The sequence below is a fragment of the Erpetoichthys calabaricus genome, chromosome 1 (genome assembly GCF_900747795.2).
Source record: "Erpetoichthys calabaricus chromosome 1, fErpCal1.3, whole genome shotgun sequence".
NCBI lineage: Eukaryota > Metazoa > Chordata > Cladistia > Polypteriformes > Polypteridae > Erpetoichthys > Erpetoichthys calabaricus.
Window position 1 is genome coordinate 76,212,738 of NC_041394.2, and position 24,823 is coordinate 76,237,560.

At 42.7% G+C, this 24,823-nt stretch overlaps 1 protein-coding gene across 1 annotated transcript in view; it reads left to right on the plus strand.

Moving 5' to 3' along the window:
* Nucleotides 1-24,823, plus strand: part of LOC114645836 (prokineticin receptor 2-like) — a 47,414-nt gene that overhangs the window by 18,595 nt on the left and 3,996 nt on the right. The window contains exon 2 of the mRNA XM_051935353.1: nt 19,336-19,851. Within this exon, the coding sequence (XP_051791313.1) occupies nt 19,400-19,851 (452 nt within the window). The 5' untranslated portion in view covers nt 19,336-19,399. The remainder of the gene's footprint in view (nt 1-19,335; nt 19,852-24,823) is intronic.

Here is a 24,823-nt window from a genome sequence, read left to right on the forward strand (position 1 = left end):
AGTTGTGTCTCTCCAGGAAGTAATGGAATGACTTGGGTATTTATGTTTTCCACATTAATATTTTTTGGACCTAATATAGTGCGTTGTGTTAAAAGGGGCATTTGGTCTAATGAGATTGCTGTTCGAAATGTCTCTGTAACTAAGTCGTCGCAGATAAAGGCTTGAGGAATTGTAATAATATGTGGCTGAAGTCCATCTGTATTGGTGAGTGTACCATCTCTCAGTTGTAATAAGCAATTGTTATGATCTGGTTCTGGACATCGTATCTTTTTTACTAACTGTATCTTTTGAAAGCAATGCCAATTGTCTGCGTATTTTAAGGTGCACTGAACAATAGCTGAGTGCATGGCATCTGGAAGAATAGCTAATCACTGTCTAAAATCTCCTCATAAAAGTACCTTTCCTCCAAATCGAATATTATTATTCATAAACATTTGTAGAAGTTTATGAATGGTGTTGAGTAAGTGACTTCATGCCATTGAACATTCATCAATAATTAACATTTTTTCAAGACGGATGTCACGTGCAGTGCCACCGTTAATGTTCATAGTGGATACCGATTTGTAGGATCTAATGTAGTTGATAAAGATTTCACTTTCAGGTACATCGTCAGTTATAAGCTTCTGTAGATATTCAGTATATGAATGTAAAGGAGGCAGTCTAATTTGACCCTTTTGACAACAATGTGTAAATGTATAACTTGTATTGCCAGTTGTTTCTTCAGGGAAGTGAACTGAATGACAATGATTGCAAATGACATTCATTAATCCGAATGAATTTTCCTGGTGTATGTTTTGCTTGTGCCGTTTGAGAGGCGCGTTGTTGCATGTGTAGTATTTGGGACGTGTTGTTTTGGAGCTGTAATCGATTTGCCTGTGCTGTGTGAGAAGCCCGTTGTAGCCTTCGCTGCCATTAACGTATGTCTGAGACGGGAGGTGTTTCGTTTTGAATCTGTGCCTGTTGCGATGCAGCACTTTGATTGATAGTTTGCATAATGTGGATCTAGGATGTAGATTTGTGCATATTTGCGTTGTTGATTTGTTTCAGGGTGCACTGTTCCAATGCGATGCAGTATTTGTGCACATATGGGAAAGCAGTATGGGCCATTGCCTTTTGGTGGCCTGATATTTACTCCGGTAGATGCAAAAGCAAATGAACTATTGTAGGATCTAATGCAGTTCATAAAGTTTTTACTTTTAGGTACATCGTTAGTTAGAAGCTTTAGTTGAGCTTTGCGTTTTTGGAGTCGAGACATTTTTTCTTTTAGAAATATGGATAAGTAATAAGGAGTATTGCACTCACTGTTAATATGGAGCCTTTTCTGCGGTTGAACGGTTAATAGTGCCTTATTGTAATGAGATCCACCTATGCTGCATAGCCGTCTATTTTGTTGTTTCTTTCGTGTTCGTGTGTTTGTTCCTGTTATCCTTTCCTTTTCGTTTTGTACCCGTGACCGTGTATTCATGACTTGTTTCTTTCTGAGCATGCGAAATATGGATAAGTAATAAGGAGGATCGCAGTCACTGTTAATATGTTTCCTTTTCTGCAGTTGAACGGTTTAATAGTGCTTTATTGTAAGGAGATCCACCAATGCTGACACCTATGCTGTCTAGTGTGAAGGTGTTGATGTTCACTTTAGAATATGTGGCTTTGGGTGTCACTTCTTATGGATGTGTGTGTGTGTGTGGGGGGGGGGGGGGTTGAGGATTGTTGTCGCTCTCGAGCGTCTTCTTTCTTTTTGTGTTCCTGTGTCGTGTTTAATCCCCCTCTTTGTGTGTGTCCCGTCCCTTGCTTGTAGGGTCTGTGGGGTGGTTTTGTGTTCTTTTTTTGTGTTCCATGGGCTTGTTGAATCCCCCTCTTGGTGTGTGTCCCGTCCAGTGCCTGTAGGGGGGGGGGGGTTGCCTTGCTGTTGTGCGCGAGCCTCTTTTTTTTTTTTTTTTTTTTTTTGGGTCTAGTTTCGTGTGCAATGTGTTTCGTGCTTTGCCTGCGTTTGACTACTTTTTTATGTGCCTTTTCCTTTTTTCGGTGCTCGTTGCGCCTCATTTCTCCATTTTTCCTGTGCTCACTCCTTTTTTCTGTGGTCTTGTCCGCCTCTCGCGGCCCCTCATCCGCCTCTCTCGCCCTCTTTTGTCCGCCTTTCTCGGCTCCTCAGCCGACTCTCGCGGACTCTTTTTGCGCCTGCGCAGTACGTCTTTTTGCAGCTATGGCCCATTGCCGGATGTGCCTGCGTCCATCATCCGGTTTAGCATTCTTGGTTAGTAATATGGATTGCCCTCTGACACACACTAGTCACATCATCTACATCAGCCCCAATAACTTTAGCTGCATACTTTGTAATCTGCTGGAGCTTTTTTGTGTTTTGGTTTGTCAGACTATTAAACCAGGCAATGAAACTGTGTGGTGTAGCGGGTCCACAGCTCACGTCAGAAAGGCCACTTTTTAAATAAATAATTGCCATACTTGCAGCTTAGCGAGGGGGCATGGTATGTGTGGTGGGAGTAGTTCCCGGGTGATGATGATGCGGATGGTCCTCACTTAAGTGCACAGGTGAGGAGTCGTTTGCATCCATGATTGGTAGCAGAGCTGCTAATTGCCACATCTGATCCACATCCCTGTAATAAATAAAAGCGCGAGGCGGCTAGGAGGGAAAAAAAAAAGAAATGGAGGTTAAGGAAGAAGGCAGCTAGAAGTGAAGGAGCCGGTGTGTGTCCGAGAGAGAGAGAGAGAGAGAGAGGGAGAGCAAACAAGCGAGCAAGCGTAGACTCGCAGCTGTATGCAGGCAGCTGGGAGAGGCGAGCCTGAGTGGGGTGTTTGGCTGGCACCCAAGGGCTGACGGTAGTGGTCGCTCCTGCTGAGCGCTTGTTGGGAGCAGGGGTGACCAGGAGAAGGTTGGCTCGCTGCAGCGAAGTAGAATCCCCAGTGTGACCGTCCTGGCCGTTGGGGAAAGCCGTCTCAGTCTGGCAGGGGCTCAACGAAGCCAGGGATCAGGAGGCCACCAGACCAGTCGAGTGAAGAAGGTCAGCTGCAGGTATGGTGACTCCCCTGGTGCATAGCCTGGATGGGAGAAGCAGGGGAGTCACCAGTAAAAGAAGGCACTGTGCTTTGTGTTTTCAAAGAGACTGCTTCCAGCCATTGTTTTAACCTCGTTGTTTTTAAAGGATTTTTTTCTAATGGATTTTAACCTCCACCCTTTCACTTGTTTTTATGGATTATTCATTTAATGACCTGTTTGTGAAGCACTGCACTTTGTTTTTGTTTGTTGATTTTAAATAAAAGCACTTTGCACTTTTTGCACCATCCCCTTGCTTTGTTGTGCCTCACTGCCTAGCTCATCAGTGACATTACCGATGGTGTTGGGTTCAGAACTCCCAGAAGCCAGATGGGATCATGGAGTGGAACCCGCATCGTCACAAACTGAAAATGATCACAGACTGGATCAGACTGCGATAAAAGGACAACATGAGGTCCTTGTCTACTTTAAATAGTTTGAGATTATGGAGGGGAAATAAGCGCTGGTTGCATTTACAGAATATTTTTTTATATTAGTATTCCAGTTAAGATTGTTATCTAGGTAAGTTCCTAAGTATTTATATTCAGTCACTATTTCTACATCCTCCCCCAGAACTACAATGGGTGAACATACAGATTTCTGTCTCTTAAAATCAAATATCATTTCTTTGATCTTTTTTACATTCAGAGTGAGAGAGTTTTTATTGCGCCAGTTTACCATACAGTCCACTTGATTTAGATAGTGGCTTTCATCCTCCCCAGATATGCGTCCTAGGAGCAGGGTGTCATCAGCATACTTGATAATGGAGCAGTTGTCCTTGTTCTGTCTCAGGTCACTTGCGTACAGAGTAAACAGTAATGGTGATAAGACACACTCCTGCGGACTTCCTGACTAAGGAAAAAGTGCCCTGTCTGCGAACGATTTAAAAGAAAGTCCTGAATCCATAGTGTAATAAATGGGTTTACATTTATACTGTTCAATTTCCCAATCAGTTTATGAGGCTGTATGGTATTGAACACTGGAGAAAAATCCAAAAATAGTGCTCTGAGATGTGAACCAGGCTGATCAAGAAAGGTGTAGATTTGATGTAAGGTAACAAGCAGAGCATCTTCCACATGTCTGTTTGCACAGTAAGCTAATCGATTGTTGTCTCTGTCTTTAAAATGTTTTTCACCAAATGTTCAAAGCATTTCATTGGGATAGAGGTGAGTGCCACTGGTCTATAGTCATTTAAACAGCTTGGCCTAGAAACCTTCTATAATGGGGTAATGATTGATTGTTTCCACAGATTAGGTACAATACCACAGGTCAGAGACCATTTAAAAAGCAAATAAAAAACTGGAGAGAGCCAACCTGATATGTTGTCTAGTCCCACCACACTGATTGTTTTAACCTGCTGCAAGCCTTTCTCCACTTCAGTTAACCTGAACCCCATCACTGCAGAATTTCTAGTGTTTTTATAAAGCATCTCCTTTATTTCTGTATTTTGGGTGCTGAAATCACTTGTTTCAAATCTGGCAAAAAAGTTATTCAGTTCATCTGCTAAAAGTTTGTGGTCTTTGTCAGCTGGAAAATTCACACTCTTTTTAGAGCCCAGTCCTGTAATTGTTTTTAGTCCCTTCCAGACCTGCTTTGGATTGTTATCACTAAACCACCTCTTGATGTTTTCCCCATACATCTTTTTATTTTGTTTAATTAACCTGTTAATCCATCCATCCATCCATTATCCAACCCACCATATCCTAACTACTGGGTCACGGGGGTCTGCTGGAGCCAATCCCAGACAACACAGGGCAGGAAACAAATCCCCAGGCAGGGTGCCAGCCCACCGCAGGGCACACACACACACATACACACACACACACCAAGCAAACACTAGGGTCAATTTAGAATCGCCAATGCACCTAACCTGCATGTCTCTGGACTGTGGAAGGAAACCCACGCAGACACGGGGAGAACATGTAAACTCCTCACAGGGAGGACCCGGGAAGCAAACCCAGATCTCCTAACTGCAAGGCAGCAGCACTACCCACTGCGCCACAGTGCTGCCCACCTGTTAATCCTTTGCTGTAAAATTTGCTTATCTTCTATTTTATTTTCTTGATGTTCCTGTTGCTTTTCCAATACTAATGCTTTAACCTTTTTAGTGATCCATGGCTTACTGTTTGGGTACACCTTGACAGTTTTTTTGCTTAATGATCATAGACTCACAGAATTTCATATATTCACTGACAGTGTAAGTGGCCTCATTCTGTGACTAGGGTGATTCTAGGGCTAAATTAGGGGATGAATTATAAAGAAAGTTTAAAAGAGCTGAGCCTTTTAGATTTAAGCAAAAGACGATTAAGAGGTGACGTGATTGAAGTGTTTAAAATTATGAAGGGAATTGGTAGAGTGGTGTCAGACTATTATTTTAAAATGAGTTCATCAAGAAGATGAGGACACAGTTGGAAACTTGTTAAGGGTAAATTTTGCACAAACATTAGGAAGTTTTTCTTTACACAGAGAGCCACCAAATAGCATGGACAGTAAGACTTTAGGGACTCTCAGAATTATTGGATAGGACTGGCGAGCTTTGTTGGGCTGAATGGCCTGTTCTCGTCTAGATTGTTCTAATGTTCTAATGTATTCTTTCTTGCCCATCCTAATCAACATGAAATGTGCCACTGCTGTCCGGTGCCATGATCAGTAAGTATTTCAACCTTACCTCGCTTAACTATTGGAGCACATTCAGGTTAAGTGCCTTGTTCAGGGTCACACAGTGAGGTACCAACTCGAATTGCACTGACAACCTTGTGATTAATATCCCAGATTCTTAGCCATTACACCCTAAGTGTAAACTGCCATGATATGAGTTAACTACTCACAGAAACACTGAACACACGTCATTGATGTTCCTCTGGGTGCTCTGGTTTCCTCCCACAGTCTAAAGTCACGCAGGTGAGGTGGATTGGTGACAACTGGCCCTAGTGAGTATGCGTGTGTGTGAGTGTGTTCTCCTGCTGTGGACTGGCACCCTATCCAGGGGATTGCATGCATGCTGGGATAATCTTCAACCACTCCTGTTTAGGATTAAGCAGGCTTAGGAAGTGGCATGGTATGGTTTGGTAGGCTACTCACATTCATATTTTCAACAAGGCAGCTACCTTGCATGCCCAGCACATACTGAGCATTACGAGACAGCACAGTCACTATGGCAGCGGTGTTTGTTCCTCAGATAACAATAATGGCAGCTGCCTTGGCTATATGAGTGCCTCTTAGAGTCCTTTTGTTAATCTGCTTGTGTGTCTCCTTCATGGAGCGAAGCACTTAAAGAAAAATCAATCTCAGTTGTGAAGGTGTTAAAAGCTGAGGATGCCCTTTACCCAAGGAAAGCAAGCCATCACAAAATATACCCTAGTAAAGACAGAATAAATGACTTTTAAACTAATGGAGGGAGTGCTGTGGTGTGGTGACACAGTGTTTAGTGCTGCAAACATCCAGATTGTCAGTCCCACTTGTGAGCCATTGTTGATTATTTAAACATTAAAGAACAAAACTCCCCCAGGCTACTTCCTTTCTGTAAATTTATTTGAATTGATTGGATTGTTTTGATGGACTTTAGATGCTATGTGTTTTCTTAAATGCATATATACTGATATCCATCCATCCATTATCCAACCCGCTATATCCTAACTACAGGATACAGGGGGTCTGCTGGAGCCAATCCCAGCCAGCACAGGGCGCAAGGCAAGAAACAAACCCCAGGCAGGGCGCCAGCCCACCGCAGTATATACTGATATATTTCTGTTTATTTATTCAGCAAGTACTTTTATTCAAAGTGCCTTTTAAATCATGCATTGCAGTAACTCTTGTAGTTTTCCTGGTCTGCACATTTTTCGCAAGTCCATTTTTTTAAGTGCTCAGGCTTTCTGTATTATAGTGTGGATGAGTGTATCCTGGGATTGATTAGCTTTCTACTCGATACTGCTGGGACTGCTGGACCCCATCCCTGTGTTGTAATAAGTGGATTTAAAGATGAATTTAAAAAACACCAGGTGAATAAATACCAATGCAAAGGAATCATTCAAGCTCTAAACCATCAATGCTGTAGCATATTAGAACAATCTGGACAAGAACAGGCCATTCAGTCCAACAAAGCTTGCCAGCCCAATCCACTTAAGATAAGATGAGATAAGAAAAGATAGGAGTGGTGGCTCTGAGGCTAAGGACCTGCACTGGGGGGGCAATCGGAAGGTTGCTGGCTCAAATCCCATAAATGCCAGAAGCGACTCTGCTCCATTGGGCGCTTAATCTGCAATTGCTTTGTTAATCTACATCCAGCCCTGCAAGCAGGTCCTTCAACTTGCAGGGAAAAACGTGGGGTTGGTGGCAGGACTGGCAACCCAGCCACTGTAAAAAACCTCACACTGTTCCAGTGTGGTGCTGAGGTGTCACCTGCTGCACGGCTGCTCTCGGGTCTCAGTCCAGGGGGTTCGTTGTGTGGTGGGTGCAGCAATGCGCTATAAAATCAGCACGCGCTCCCAACCTCCTTGTATAAATAGCTTTTCATCCTGTTGAGTTTTGAAAGCCCCGAAAGTCCTGCTGTCTACCACACTACCTGGCAACGTATTCCATGTGTCTATATTTCTATGTTTTTCCATTTTTGAATGTTGTGTTCAAGTTAATTACGAATCTAGAGTCAGTGAAGTACAGGCGAAAAAAAATGAAATAAAAGCCACAAGAGATTAAAGGCAAATCAAGACATTAGGACTCACATGTTATAATAAAGCTTGAAGTTACTGGTCTTGGCAGCACCATGGTGCAGTGCAGCGGTAACATTGCTACAGGATACAAGTCCTGGTGCTCCCTACATGGAGTTTGTATGTTTTTCCCACATGTGTGTGGGTCTCCTCCTCGTCCTAATGTGGATAAGTTAGGTGGATTGTTGATGCTAAATTGGCCCCTGATGTGTCGTGTGTTCATGGTGTTCACGCTGTCCAGGGGTTGTTCCTGCCTTGTGCCTACTGCTTATATGATAGTCTTCAGTTTCCCGTGACTCTGCTCTGGATAAGAAGATTTGAAAAATGGATGAATAGATGGGTCCAGAAAACTGGAGATGAAATCTTTAATTCTGGTTTTGATAGATAAACTATGCCACTATTATGGTGCCAGAGCTATTAAGCAGTGAACTCAGATTCAGCTATAATATCAGAACAATAGACTCTGGCTACAGAGCTCCACTTCATTGAGGAGGTTGTCATTTTACATTATATGCTAGTAATACCAGGATCCCGAGCTGTTTAGTCGTGTGCTGGGTGAGGCAACACGTTGTACCAATGTATGCTCCCCAACCTGACCTGACCTAATAAAAACTGGTCACATTTAGGTTAAGATTAGGGTTCGGGGAGGTTTATCTCACGCAAGTCAAGTAAACTACGTGACAATAACCTGCAATGCAACTGGCTGTCCTGCAGAGGTACTGAATTGCAGAACTACAGAGGACTGCAGGTGGAGCCATCTCAAATGGAGACTGACCATAGATTTGCACCTACATTGGGACAATGGGCTGTACCCACGTGGGATCAGTGCTCCTGGAGTCCCAAGATCTGACCTTAAACAAAATGAGAAGAAAGAGAGAAATGATCAGCTATGTAAAATTGACAGTTATGTGTGGAAGAAATAGAAAGGAGGATGGGGATATATGAAATTGTACCATTTATCTGGCAAATGTTGTAAACAAAAATAAGAGAACTTGCTGTTGCTCGTTCGCATGTTTACTCCTTGACTGCATGTCTGTCACAAAGTTCTCACATGCAGCATTTGAACCTTTTTCGTTTAAAATGGAGAGACAAAGAGTGAGCTTCAAATGAAAACATTCCCTCGCTTCTGTTGTTCCAGAGGTTCTTCCTTAATGATGCTAATGTGATGCCATCACAACCATTTGTTTTGAGAAATGAAATCAGTCAAGCACAGTGCTATTATTTCTCTCATGTTTCTCTAGTGTTTTATCCTCTACTGCCTGTTTTGAGCTTTACGCGTTTGTGTTTTCACGCTACCATTAACTTGCAAGGAAAAATAACCTTGCAATCCTGGCAAAATATGAGGACATTGTGATGGGAGGTTGTGACATTTGGGATGTGTTGTAGTGCTCTGTTGGTGTAACTGGGGAGTCATGCCAGGATGGAGTAGTCAGTTGGACTAACCTTTGGAATAGCAGCTGCTTTAAGAGCAAGAAGAGAGGGAAGGAGATCCTCTGTATGTTGTCATGGAGTATTTTTTGACCCCTTTGATCCATCATGATCTGGTGTTATGCTTGTTAATTTTGTATTTCTCATTGTTGTTTATTTTCATTGGTATGATGATTACATCATGGCATTAGTGGAGACATTTTGTTACTAGTTCCAGCATTTCGTGATGGATTCTTGTGGCCATTTTATCTGTAGTCGTGTTTCAAATCATGTGTTCCTAACAATGGCATTTTTGACAGTAGGACGCCATCTCTTTAAGAGATGCATCACTCATATTTCTGCGTCTAAAGTATTGATGAATTATTGTTATTCAAAACAAGTCTGCAAATCTTAGGTTATTTAAGGAAAGGATCTTTAAACTAAGACCTTGCTTGCCTTTCTGAGTACCAGTTTTGTGGTAATGTTTTAGTATTGATGATCGTTTTTTGCAAGTTTATTTTTGACTTGACCCTGGGCTTTTGCTATCAACAATTTTTGGAACTGTTTTAATTATTTCATCACTCGGTTGTTTTCTATTGAAGTTCTTTCTTTGACCTTTTGGTCTTGTTGTGGTCAGAACAGTGTAAACAATTATTATAACCATTTTGAAATATAATTTTATTGTCACATATTACAGGGCTTATGCACATAAATATGTGAATTTTAATACATAGCCAGCATCATTTCTGAACTAACTTTTCCATTACACAATCACAGTAAGGGGCAGCCCATCACCGCTTTGTCGAAAACAAAGCAGGAAACTAGCACTGGTATGGACACTAGGCCAGCGCCAGACACACTGTCAAACACACTCTCCCTCACTCAATCATTCATTCATTTTCTGAAATTTTAAATTCATTGCAAGGCTATTGGGAGGATCAGGCAGTTAGGAGACAGCAGAATCTAGGAAGCCATTTCGCTAGAACACACAATCACAAAAACACTTGGTCATTTATATCAGGCCAATTTACAGTCAAACAGCCTCGCATCCTTGGGAGGAAGGAAGAAATCTGCACATTCAGAGAACACTTTCACACACTCAGGAAGGACATGTAAACTCCACACAGACAGTGCTCAGCTGGGAACTAAACCGGAGTTTCTGTAACTGTACTATTTAAAGCATAAGAAACACAAGACATAAGACACCATGTAAAAGTTACATACTACATTTACTGTTTTTTTAAATTAATTGCCTTCAGAAGGTACCTAATCATGTTAAGGTAACTAAATGGTATGTATATTACATTAGGCCTAAACTATAGCTGTTTTGCATCTTAGATGAAACAAAATTCCATTCCACACAAATCCTGTAGAAAGTTAACTGGTGTGGCCCATGGCCCTCAGGAAAAGGCAAAGCTGACTCTGTTAGCTGCCCATCCCCTGCCTGGTCACTCTACAATGTACTGTGATGCAGGCTAATGTTCATAATTTTACAGACAAATTTAAAGATTCTGATGCCAGGTTTTCTAGAGTTGGCCATCTAATCCAGGGGTTCTCAAATGTTATGAAGCCAAAATGTACAAGTAGATCAAGGCTAATACTAATATAAGTGGAGCATAATCTTGAATCTTGGTTATTACTAACAGTAATCTCACAGCATGTGTATGGATAATTGATCAAAAATTCAATGTCGTTTTTAAAATTTTTAACTGTGCTACTATTTCCTGTCTGCTTATATTCTGCACACATCAGTAATTTCATTCAAGACAAAGTCATTTGCAGTCAATTTCCAAAATATACTGTGGATTCAGAAAGCGTTTGGACTCCTTCTCTTTCTGCACATCATATTCCCTTGTAGATTTGATTTTAAATAGATTCATTTGCTTTTATCATCCATCAGTCTATGCTCAATGACCCATAACGACAAAGTGAAAACATGTTTTCAGAACAGTTGGAAAATTTATTAAAAAAGCAAAAACTGAAATCTCTCCCTCATATAAGTATTCAGACCTTTAATTCGGCACTTTGTAGAAGTCTATTCGGCAGCAAATACAGCTTGGAGTCTTCTTGAGTAGGTCTCTACAAGCTTTGCACAAATGGATTTGGACAGTTTATCCTAATCTTCTTGACAGATCCTCTCAAGCTTCATCAGATTGAATGGGAAGCTCCTGTAAACTATCATCTTTATCTCTCCACAAATGTTCTGTGAGGTTTTAAATGTGGTCTTTGGCTGAACCATTCAAACACAGTCAAGGACTTGTCCTGAAGCCACTCCAGTGTTCTCGAGGATGTATGTTTTGGGTGATTGTCATGCTGAGTGTGGAGCTGTAGACCCAGTCTGAGGTGGTGTGCACTCTGGAACAGGTTAGCTTCAGGGACCTCTCTGTACACTCTGTGTGCATTCATCCTTATCTCATTTAGAGATGGTATTAGGTGCACAGCCTTCTAGAGAGATTTTGCCCAAAGAATTCAAATTTTATCTCATCAAAACAGACATTTTTTTTCCTCATCTTCTCAGATTTGTTTAAATGTCTTTTGGCAAACTCCAAGGAGAAGTTAGCCACTCTGCCATAAACGCCTGATTGACTGAGTGCGGCTGAGATGGGTTGACCTTCTGAGAGGTTCTCCCAACTCAGTAGAGGACATTTGAAGCTCTGTTAGAGTGATCACCTCCCCACTGAAGACCCTTCTTACCAACTCTAGGATGAGTCCTGGTGGTCCCATTTCACACTTTATTAAGGCCACTGTGCTCCTGGGGACACTCTCTAAACGTTACAAATGGTTTATACTCTTGTCTTGATCTATGCCTCATCACAATTTGATTGCAGGGATCTACAGAGAATTCCTTGGACTGTGGCTTGGTTTTTGTCCTGATTTTCAGTGTGAATTGTGGGACCTTTATATGCACAGGCGTGTGCCTTTCTAAACGATGTCCAATCACGTCAATGTATCGCAGGTGGACAATGAAATTCTAGTCACATTTCAATAATAGTTAAAGCAAACACAATGCGCCTGACCTCAATTTGGAGTGCCGCAGAAAATATTTATGTGAATGAGAGATTTCTATTATTTGATTTTAATACATTTGCAAACATTTCAGGAAAAATGTTTTCACTCTGTCATTATGGGTTATTGAGTGTAGATGGGCAAAAATATCAGATTTATCCATTTAAAAGTAAATACCTCGGCAATGTGTGCAGAAAGTGAAGGGGTCTGAAAAGTTTCTGAATAAACTATGTATATATATTTATTTGCTTTAAAATCTGTTTATATAGTATCCATGTGTTAACTTTTAAGGGCATTGAACATAAACTGTAATAAAACAATAAACAATGTGGTTTATTAACTTTTGCAACCACAGAGCTTTAATGGCTTTATGTTGCAAAGTATAATTTTACTTCAAGACTTCCCATGGGCTCACCCCACCCCAGGGGCCAAGGAGGTCGGTGCAGTGTGAGTTGGGTGGTGGCCGAGGGCGGGAACCTTGGCGGTCCGATCCTCGGCTACAGAAGCTGGCTCTTGGGACATGGAATGTCACCTCTCTGAAGGGGAAGGAGTCTGAGCTAGTTCGCAAGGTCGAGAGGTTCCGGCTAGATATAGTCGGGCTCACCTTGACGCACAGCTTGGACTCTGGAACCAATCTCCTTGAGAGGGGCTGGACTCTGGAGTTGCCCCGAGCGGGTGTGGGCATACTTATTGCCTCCCGACTTGGAGCCTGTTCATTGGGGTTTACCCCGGTGGACGAAAGGGTAGCCTCCCTCCGCCTTTGAGTGGGGGGACGGGTCCTAACTGTTGTTTGTGCGTATGCACCAAACAGCAGTTCGGAGTACCCACCCTTTTTGGAGTCCCTGGATGTGGTGCTAGAGGGCATACCTTCTGGGGACTCCCTCGTACTGCTGGGAGACTTCAATGCTCACGTGAGCAATGACAGTGAGACCTGGAAGGGTGTGATTGGGAGGAATAGCCCCCCTGATCTGAGCCCAAGCGGTGTTTTGTTATTGGACTTCTGTGCTCGTCACAGATTGTCCATAATGAACACCATGTTCAAGCATAGGGGTGTTCATATGTGCACTTGGCACCAGGACACCCTAGGCCTCAGTTCGATGATCGACTTTGTTGCAGAGAGGGGCGGAGCTGTCAACTGATCACCACCTGGTGGTGAGTTGGCTTCAATGGTGGGGGAGGATGCCGGTCAGGCCTGGTAGGCCCAAACGTATTGTGAGGGTCTGCTGGGAACGTCTGGAAGAGTCCCCTGTCAGAAGTAGCTTCAACTCCCACCTCCAGCAGAACTTTGACCACGTCCCGAGGGAGGTGGGGTACATTGAGTCTGAATGGGCCATGTTCCGTGCCTCTATTGTTGAGGCGGCTGACTGGAGCTGTGGCCGTAAGGTGGTCGGTGCCTGTCGTGGCGGCAATCCCCAAACCCATTGGTGGACACTGGCGGTGAGGGATGCCGTTAAGCTGAAGGAGTCCTACAGGACCCTTTTGTCCTGTGGGACTCCGGAGGCAGCTAACAGGTACCGGCAGGCCAAGTGGAATGCGGCTTTAGTGGTTGCTGAGGCAAAAACTCGGGCGTGGGAGGAGTTTGGGGAGGCCATGGAGAACTACTTTCGGACAGCTTTGAGGAGATTCTGGTCCATCATCCGGCGTCTCAGGAGAGGGAAGCAATGCAGTGTCAACACTGTATATGGTGGGGATGGTGCGCTGCTGAGCTCGACTCGGGACATTGTGGGTCAGTGGGGGGAGTACTTCGAAGACCTCCTCAATCTCACTAACATGCCTTCCAATGAGGAAGCAGAGCCTGGGGACTTGGAGGTGGGCTCCTCCATCTCTGGGACTGAGGTCACCGAGGTGGTCAAAAAAATCCTTGGTGGCAGGGCCCCGGGGGTTGGATGAGATATGCCCAGAGTTCCTCAAGGTTCTGGATGTTGTAAGACTGTCTTGGTTGACACGCCTCTGCAACATCGCATGGACATCGGGGACAGTGCCTCTGGATTGGCAGACCAGGGTGGTGGTCCCCCTCTTTAAGAAGGGGGACCGGAGGGTGTGTTCCAACTACAGAAAGATCACACTCTTCAGCCTCCCTGGAAAAGTCTATTCGGGGGTCCTGTAGAGGAGGGTCCATCAGATAGTCGAACCTCAGATTCAGGAGGAACAGTGTGGTTTTCGTCCTGGTCGCGGAACAGTGGACCAGCTCTACACCCTTAGCAGGGTCCTGGAGGGTGCATGGGAGTTTGCCCAATCAGTCTACATGTGTTTTGTGGACTTGGAAAAAGTGTTCGACCGTGTCCCTCGAGGAATCCTGTGAGGGGTGCTCAGGGAGTATGGGGTACCGGACCCCCTGATAAGGGCTGTTCGGTCCCTGTACAACCGGTGTCGGAGCTTGGTCCACATTGCCGGCAGTAAGTCAAACTCATTTCCAGTGAGAGTTGGACTCCGCCAGGGCTGCCCTTTGTCACTGATTCTGTTCATAATTTTTATGGACAGAATTTCTAAGCGCAGCCAGGGCGTTGAGGGGGTCCAGTTTGGTGGACTAAGGATTGGGTCACTGCTTTTTGCAGATGATGATGTCCTGTTTGCTTCATCAGGCCGTGATCTCTCTCTGGATCGGTTCGCAGCTGAGTGTGAAGCGGCTGGGATGGGAATCAGCACCTCCAAATCCGAGACCATGGTCCTCAGCCGGAAAAGGGTGGAATGCCTTCTCAGGGTTGGGGGCGAGATCCTACCCCAAGTGGAGGAGTTCAAGTATCTTGGGGTCTTGTTCACAATTGAGGGAAGAATGGAGCGTGAGATCGACAGGCGGATCAGTGCGGCATCCGCAGTAATGCGGGCTCTGCATTGGTCTGTCGTGGTGAAAAAGGAGCTGAGCCATAAGGCAAAGCTCTCAATTTACCAGTCGATCTATGTTCCTACCCTCACCTATGGTCATGAACTATGGGTAGTGACCGAAAGAACAAGATCGCAAATACAAGCGGCTGAAATGAGTTTCCTCCGCAGGGTGTCTTGGCTTTCCCTTAAAGATAGGGTGAGAAGCTCAGTCATCCGGGAGGGGCTCAGAGTAGAGCCGCTGCTCCTCCGCATCGAGAGGAGTCAGATAAGGTGTCTCCTGGACACCTCCCTGGTGAGGTGTTCTGGGCACATCTAACCGGAAGGAGGCCCCGGGGAAGACCCAGGACACGCTGGAGGGACTATGTCTCCCGGCTGGCCTGGGAACGCCTTGGGATTCCCCCAGAAGAGCTAGAAGAAGTGGCTGGGGAGAGGGAAGTCTGGGCATCTCTGCTCAAGCTGCTGCCCCCGCGACCCGATCTTGCATAAGCAGAAGAGGATTGATGAATGGATGGACTTTCCATTGATATGTTTATAAGATGGGTGGGCATTAATGCACATGTCCCCTTTGTGGAAAGCATGGTCTTGGTATTACTGATACAGTTCTTTAATTTTTTCTGTCAGATTTTTCAATGTCATACACACATCATTCTCCACTTGAATTTGTGCCTTGTACTTTTTGATTATTTTCAGAAGAGGAAATCTTGGTTCACAAAGTAAGTTGTGGCAAATGGAACGGGGGTTTTAATAACCTTATCGGACTAATCAGAGAGAGTGTGAAACTCATTCTTTGCAGATTCCCAGTACTTATGACATGGAATATTACTGAATTTAGTTTCTGCTCTGCTGTATTTGACACATCAGTGATGTTCTCTTGGAATTTTATTATATAAACTGTCTCTGACCGCTGGAGCAAAGGGGTTCCCTGTCCAACTGTGATGTGTGTTTTCTAAATGAGGAAAATAATCTCGGAAATATTTCTGCAATTGAGCAAGGTTTGAGAGCACGAACGATGAGTTGATGTCGTACCCTGGGATTCTAACTAGCAACTCTTGATGAAGGTGTGGAAATATCTCTGTCACTCAAACAAACAAATGTGCTTGTCCAGAGGGTAATTTTTGTGGGAAGTCGCATACTTTGTCCTGAATATTCAATACACTGTATTGTGTCATGGTCTTACAAACTCACACGGCGTGCATTTACTGTAGCTATTAGAAAATGCCCAATAAATATACAAACTTATACTTCCAAGGTGCATCAGCAAAGCCTCTTGCAAGTTGGTGATTTTTAGACAGGAGGAATGCTGCCATCTCCTCTCTCAACTCAGTGACCTAGCTAACAACCGCCACTTTTGGTAGCCAGTGTACATTGAAGTGATACATAATTGAGAGAATAGTTTTTGATTAAGAGGTCGGCTTTTAATAAAGTTTTCTATGCTAACAACATCCTGCGGGACATGAGAAAGTTCATCATCAACCTATTTTGCCACAAGTGTCTCACTGTGTATCATATAATGTGTAGGGCATTAGGACCTGTTTTCCTTAGTAGGACCTTGACTTGACTTCATCTCCCAGTCATTGCAGCGGCCCACTCAGTGCATACACCCACACACTGAGACCAGTCAATGCCATTTTTGATTCAACAGTTCTGTAGGACAAAGTGGAAATTGCCCATTTTGCTAGATCTTTAGTGGCACATGGCTTTTTAAGACTGCAGATTTACCAGGGATGCAGAAAGCTAGCTGAATATATGCATTACAAAGTGAATGGCTGAATTGCAGCTCTATGGACACTTTGGTCAGCTCTGCACTTCATCTGATAGCAAAAGGATCTTCATTTTAGGGTTATAACCGCAAACTCAACTCTGGCTGGATATTATTGACAAAATATTGCAAATATAAGTGGACACTGAATCTAACCAGAAGGGACATTATTCTAATCACCAGAGGTTACACTTTCCTTCAAAACTCGGTTCATTTATCTTTTTCACTCTCTTTTGGATAGCTGAAAGCTGTCAATATGTTCTCTTTTGGGGTGAGAAGGCACCCACTCTCTGCTGAGCAAAATGCTTATAAACTTTCTTTGGCCTAGAAGCTACTCTTTGGAGTGGGAAGCCCCGAACTAGCTCTAAGATCAATTCTGTCAAACTGATCTTGGTGCCAGTGACAGAGCCCTGTCTGAGAACACCGGGAAGCAGCATCACTGCAAGAAGGGAACTTCAGCACCTACATTCTTATGCCAGACAGAGCTTTTCCCTTTGAGGTTGCAGAGGATACAGCAAAGAGCAAGTTGAGGAAGGCAACATCCCACAACATCAGAGATCAAGGAACATCTAGCAAAAGCCAAGAGTGCAATCCAACACAAGAAGAGTCCTCCACCTGAATCTGGACCATCAACATGCAATGCCACACAGCACTGGACATCATATAGTATAGTAAAATTGTTTATCTGTGCCAAGATAAATTAGAACTCTAACTAGCCAGTAAACAGTCACCCTCTTCTGCGTTATATATTTGTCTGCCTCTCCTGTCTTGTGTTCTGTCTTCTGTGTCAACATGCGCAGTTATCATATTTCTATAATCCCTTGTGTTTATCACTAAATTATATTATTCTGTTTCTTAAAATACGTGTGCTTCACTTACCTTGAGTACTCACTGAACATTTGTAAAATGTCTTTTCCTGCTGCGTTACCCTCAATTGCTTTACAAAACAGATATATAAACAAGCAGCTGTGTATTGCTGGCTGCCTGTGTTGTCATCTAGCTGTAAGGTAAATCAGAGGCTATCTCTGATCTTTTTTAGAAGTTGTCATGACACATCATTGGCCATCTTGCTAACAGACTACAGTGTTACTCAACAGTAATATTACATCAGTTTCTCGAGCAGCCTCATCACTTAAACGTTCCCACACTGCTGTATGTATCTGGAAGCTGTCAGGATTAAATCCAACAGACTGAGGGTTTTTAGGGTGTGCAGTGTGGCAAAACTCTGTATTGGATTTTTGTGTCAAACTCTCCCTGATTCCCTCTCATCAATTTGTCCAATTTTTTTCCTTCTTCTTTTCATGATCTCTCCTATTTCAATCCAATCTCCTCAGTATCATTGCTGCAAACCTGGCCAAGGCCAAATCTTCGTTTTATAACTTGATTCTTCTTCAGCTGTCGGCATTAGGAGCAATGGAGCATCTGGCCCATCATTAAGAAACGTTTTATTAGTCACAAGTCTTGTGTAGATCTGGAAGTCAGCAATGTCAGGACCTCCACCTCTTCTTTGTCTTTTCTTCTTCAGTCTGGCTGTGGACCATTACCCTACTTGATTTATCCCCCAGGTTCCATTTAGTCATCTCCTGTGATTCGTATATTACTGTTCCTCACAAATTAGGGGTGGGGGATTGGCACTAGGTATGTGGTTTTTAAAGTTTTATTTGCATACATCATATTTCTTCATATATTTCATTTATTTTCTTCAATAGCATTTTTATCACAAAAACAAGAAGCCAAAAATGATGCTTTCCGTGCCTTCCCAGGGATGGCTGTTGACTACCTACTGAGCTTCTCTTCTTTTCTTTGAAAAAAAATTCCATCGTTCTTCCTGATTGACAAGCGTATTATTAGTGCAAGTGTCTGAAGAGTTTCAATGGCTTTAAACCCTTGATTGAGAGTATTTCAAGACCGAGAGCACTTTGACACTACATGTCCATCCTTCCTCTTACCTGCAGTGAAGTTGTACTTAATGTATGCAGGGTAATATTTTTGACATTTAGTTTCAAATTTCTCTCTATCACCTTACCAGGGACTTTCAATAATTTGTTCATGACTTCCCCAAATGCAATCTTTAAAACGGAATTTTTTGCTTTTTTAAAACATCAGCTTTTCTAGTATTGCAGCAAACCCTCAAATGGGCTCTGGCAGCCCCAGTTTGACAGCCATTGTTCTGGTTTAAGTTCATATTCTAAGGCAAGAATTAATCATAAGATATTGATGAATTCTGTGGTGGGTTGGCACCCTGCCCGTGATTGGTTCCTGCCTGGTGCCCTGTGTTGGATGGGATTGGCTCCGGCAGACCCCCGTGACCCTGTGTTCAGATTCAGTGGGTTGGAGAATGGATGGATATTGATGTATTATAATAATGGTATCATCAAGCCTCCCACAAATACACGTTCTTATAGAAATATTGCTTATTCAAAAATTAACCTAAAGTGTGGTTAATTCTTATACCTCAATCAAAGTTCTTACTTAATTTTAATATGATATATTAATATTTTTATTATGAAGATTACCATTGAATGTGGTTTAAATTAAGTTTGAATATAGGACAATATTAATTTAAGTGTTTCTTTTTTTCATTTCAGAGAGCAGATATTGCACAAAGAGACGAGCGCCATTCAAGGAAAGTGAATAGAGTGCGCAAGCACAATGGATGACCCGTGTGCAGTTTTGTCAGATTATTTTGACCTGCCTTTGTCAAATTCAAACTATTCTTCTTGGAATCAAAGCTGTGATTATACAAGCCTGTTGTGGGCTGGACAACGTGTGGAGACAGGTGACCGAGCCTATTTCACTGCCCGGGTGTTCATTGGCATGTCTCTCGCCTGCATTATGCTCACCTGCGGTGTGGGCAATTTCCTCTTCATTGTTCTCCTGATCCGCTGCAGCAAGTTACGCACTGTCACAAATTTGCTTATTGCAAACCTGGCTGTGTCTGACTTGATAGTTGCGGTTATTTGCTGCCCTTTTGAAATGGACTATTATGTGGTGAAAGAGCTGTCCTGGAGCTTTGGTCAGCTGCTCTGCTCTTCAGTCAACTATTTGCGAACTGTGTCTCTCTACGTGTCTACAAATGCATTACTGGCCATTGCTGTTGACAGGTTAGTGGGAATCTGTGGCTTTGTGTATTTCAGCCTGCTGCCCAGTTGATGGTTGAACTGAGAGTTACTTTATAGTTCAGAACTGAAATAAGATAAAAACAAATAATGTAAGTGGCTTCAGCAGATACTGTAATTATCACTTTAAGGATATTCCAGAATTACACTAATTGTATACACCCAGATTAATGATGATAAACAAAGTACACAGCAATGACTGACATTCATTAATGATTCTTCTCCATTATGCCATGTGCACCTCACAACTTTATTACCATCAGCATCCTTCACATACTTGTATTATTTCTTCCTACAGTCCTCTATTACACTTCACACTTCCAGACTTGTAGCAGAGAATCTTAAATGGCTGAAAGTGCACTGGACAAATACAGATTGGACACTTGTCAGCTTCAAAAAATATAGAATTATCGACTCAGTCTTCATGTAACATGTCTTTTTTTCTAAAGACAGAGAGACACAGCCACACAGTCTGTTATTATTATGGTGTACAATTAATATAATAGAGATAATTAAATCAGAAGCACTCACATAGTATACCACCACAATTATGAAGGAGTGTACTACATTTTAGCATGTGGCATTTTACAAGAATCTATAAAATTATATACAGTATGTAAAGATGTTTCATATTGATTTGGCCAGTGAATGACAGCAGTCTGGACCATTAGAAGGAACTGCTACCGAGAAAACAGTGGAGCAAATAAAAAAACGAATGTGACTGCACATGTCTGCCAATTTACCTTGCGTACATGTCACGTCTTTTTAATCTGATCATGCAATCACACAAGTCATCATCTTGGACTAGATGCAGCTATCTGTTACCAAAGAAATGGCTCTTTTTTATAGCAACTAATAAGATCATAAGAAATTTGACAAACATAAGGAGACAATTCAGTCCATTAACCTTGTTTGTTTAGCTAATAACTAAATGATCCCAATATCTCATCCAGATACTTCTTAAAGGCTGTCAGGGCTTCTGCTTCAATTACATGTCTTGGTAATTCATTACAGATTCCCACAGCTCTTTAGTCCTAAAAGCATTTCCTCTTAATTTCCACAGGTGTCCTCAAACCATGGGTGCAATTTCAGTCAGCCGCTTCCTGGACAGGACCGCAAACTAATTTTAAGATTTGTTCATTTTCTAGAGCTGGACACATATTCATTCTTGACTGGATGCAGTTTTAAATATGATACTCTGAATTCTCCTCATGAGTGAGGGGTGGAACAAGTGGCTTAGGGAGGGCCAAACGGAATAGTCTTTAAATTTCATCCCACACTCCAGAGATATTTGACCAGTGTTTTTAAAAAAAGCATCAGACTGGCATTTTAATTAGTTTTACCCATCTATCCATTGCTGTCAAAATAAGCTCAAACACGTAAAGATACAATACTCAATAATGCTATACAATTATTATTAAAACATTTTAGTCTACTTTAGGGGCACAGGAACCAGAGGCTATTCTACTGTTCCAGCTGCATCAAGCACAAGTCAGGAAACAATCCTTCTTCCCTGAATAAATGGGTTTTAAAAGTGCAGGGGAATTAGATCAAAGATGTAATTGTGTATATTAACTAAAAAGAAGAGATGTTGCTATTTCTTTAGACGGGAAAAGGATGCAAATGAAAGCAAAGAATAAAAAAATGAGAAGTGCCAGCATTTCAATTTAGCCATACTCAAATCATATGCATACTCTCGCCACATGAGGCCGGGCATTGTCGTGCACCAGGAGGAAGCCAGGACCCACTGCACCAGCATAGAGTTTGACAATGGGTCCAAGGATTTCATCCCAATACCTAATGGCAGTCAAGGTGCCATTGTCTAGCCTGTAGAGGTCTGTGCGTCCCTCAATGGATATGCCTCCCCAGACCATCACTGACCCACCACCATACCAGTCATGCTGAACGATGTTACAGGCAGCATAACGTTCTCCATGGTTTCTCCAGACCCTTTCATGTCTGTCACATGTGCTCAGGTTGAACCTGCTTTCATCTGTGAAAAGCACAGGGTGCCAGTGGTGGACCTGCAAATTCTGATATTCTTTGGCAAATGTCAATCGAGCTCCACGGTGCCGGGCAGTGCGCACAGGGCCCACTAGAATGTAGTCTGTTTCTGATTGTTTGGTCAGAAACATTCACACAAGTGACCTGCTGGAGGTCATTTTGTAGAGCTCTGGCAGTGCTCATCCTGTTCCTCCTTGCCCGAAGAAGCAGATACCGGTCCTGCTGATGGGTTAAGGACCTTCTACGGCCCTGTCCAGCTCTCCCAGAGTAACTGCCTGTCTCCTGGAATCTCCTCCATGCCCTTGAGACTGTGCTGGGAGACACAGCAAACCTTCTGGCAATGGCACGTATTGATGTGCCATCCTGGAGAAGTTGGACTACCTGTGCAACCTCTGCAGGGTCCAGGTATTGCCTCATGTTACCAGTAGTGACACTGACTGCAGCCAAATGCAAAACTAGTGAAAAAACAGTTGGAAAAGATGAGGAGGGAAAAATGTCAGTGGCCTCCACCTGTTAAACCATTCCTGTTCCTGACCCACCTGTTTTGGGGGTCGTCTCATTGTTGGCCCTCTAGTGCACCTGTTGTTAATTTCATTAACATCAAAGCAGCTGAAACTGATTAACAACCCCCTCTGCTACTTAACTGACCAGATCAATATCCATCCATCCATCCATTTTCCAACCCGCTGAATCCAAACACAGGGTCACGGGGGTCTGCTGGAGCCAATCCCAGCCAACACAGGGCATAAGGCAGGAACCAATCCCGGGTGGGGTGCCAACCCACCGCAGAGATCAATATCCCAGAAGTTTCATTGACTTGATGCTATACTCTGATTCAAAAGTGTTCCTTTAATTATTTTGAGCAGTGTGTAGCAGTCCGCTGCCGCTAAGATTCACACCGTCAATATGATGGTGATTTATTTATATTTTGTAGAGGAGATCCCAGGGATGCTCCCAGCCTTGGCCCGACCCGCATACACTCAAAAACAGAGACAAAATAAAGCACACTGGGAACTAACACCAATTAAGAATATAATTAAAATTTTAAAATTAAATAATATAAATGAAAACAATAATACCACCCCTGTACCCCTACAGCGATATTACATTAAACATATAAACACAAACAACTCCACACAGCAAAGTCCATGGAAACAACACCGGATGCAATGAAAGATGACGATAGTGAGTCCAGAGATCTGCACGCTGAAAGGGAATGAAAAAACAGTCCTACCGGTAGACGCTGTAAGGGTGAAGATGGATGGATGGTGCAGGAGCGCTCCTTTTCTTGCGGGGAAGCCAATAAATCCACTCTCAGTCCTCAGCACACACGTTGACAGAGGACGACACAATCCAGGACACAAAGACTAAATACGGCTTAATCAACAGGAGGCAGTCCAACAGGTAAACGGAACACAAAATACAACAAAAAAAAAAAAAACACACCTTTCTCCCTTGGACACCTGCCCTCCTTTTAAACCCCTCTGACCACCTTTGACCCCAACAGAGCCTGCAGGGACTGCTGGGAGATACGGTTTTAACTAATAGTAGCACTGCTACAAGTGTGTGTGTGTGTATATATATATATATATATATATATATATATATATATATATATATATATATATATATATATATATATATATGTATATATGTATATATATATATATATATTTGCAGTTGGAGATCAACAAAGGGAGAAAAAACGAATATATATATATATATATATATGTATATAAAATGGAAGTACTCATGGATTGTGATACTTAGCAATGAATGAGGTGACTTAAAAAATTTATATATATATATAATTTATTTAAGGCACCTCATTCATTGGTAAGTATAACAATCCACGAGTCCTTCCATTTTCACAAAAAAATGTTTATTCTTGTATTTGCATACATTGTCAGGTCTGCCATATTTATAAACATTCACGCACAGATCAGTCCATCCTCAATGTGCCACCTTGCGTGGTCCCCTTTCCTCATGTCAAATTGATGCTGGCTGTGTACTTTGTATTCCAAGTCCAAATATCATGTAATTTTCAGTACTGTGTTTTAGCTAAATGAGATAAATAGAGTACAGACAGTTTTCAGATTAGTGTATGATCTTTTTACTTGTACTGAAAAAATATGAGTGATTATAATATGTAATCTTTACATGAAGAAAGGGTCTGAGAAGCCTTGAAAGCTTGCATATTGTTATCTTTTTAGTTAGCCAATAAAAGGTGTCATTTTGCTTGACTTCTCACCAAACATATCAAAGCAGTTTTTGGCATCCTGGGAATTTCACTTTATTTTTGTATGTATGCTATCATTTAAAGTGAAACTATATATCGACAATACATGCTGTGCACCAAGAGTTGTTTTTATTTTTACATTCAATTAAGCTGTGTTAGGCTATCTGTGGCTTTTGGGTGTAGGGATGCATTATCAGGGTGTTGAGGTGATGGGTCCATTATCCAACCCACTATATCCTAACTACAGGGTCATGGGGGTCTGCTGGAGCCAATCCCAGCCAACACAGGGCGCAAGGCAGGAAACAAACCCTGGGAAGGACACCATCCCACCGCAGGGCGCACACAGCCACACACACACACCAAGCACACACTAGGGACAATTCAGAATCGCCAACGCACCTAACCTGCATGTCTTTGGACTGTGGAAGGAAACCAGAGCACCCAGAGGAAACCCACGCAGACATGGGGATGAACATGCAAACTCCATGCAAGGATGACCCGGGAAGTGAACCCGGGTCTCCTAACTGTGAGGCAGCAGTGCTACCACTGCGCCACCGTGCCTCCATGATGGGTCCTTAGTGAGAACAAAATGATTCAGATACCACTTGGCTTAGACTTGGTGGTTGTTGTACTTAAAAATGCACAATGTTTGTAGTGTTTCCTGGAGTGATGACATTATTCCTTCTCCTGCATTGAATAATCTGTCTGAATATT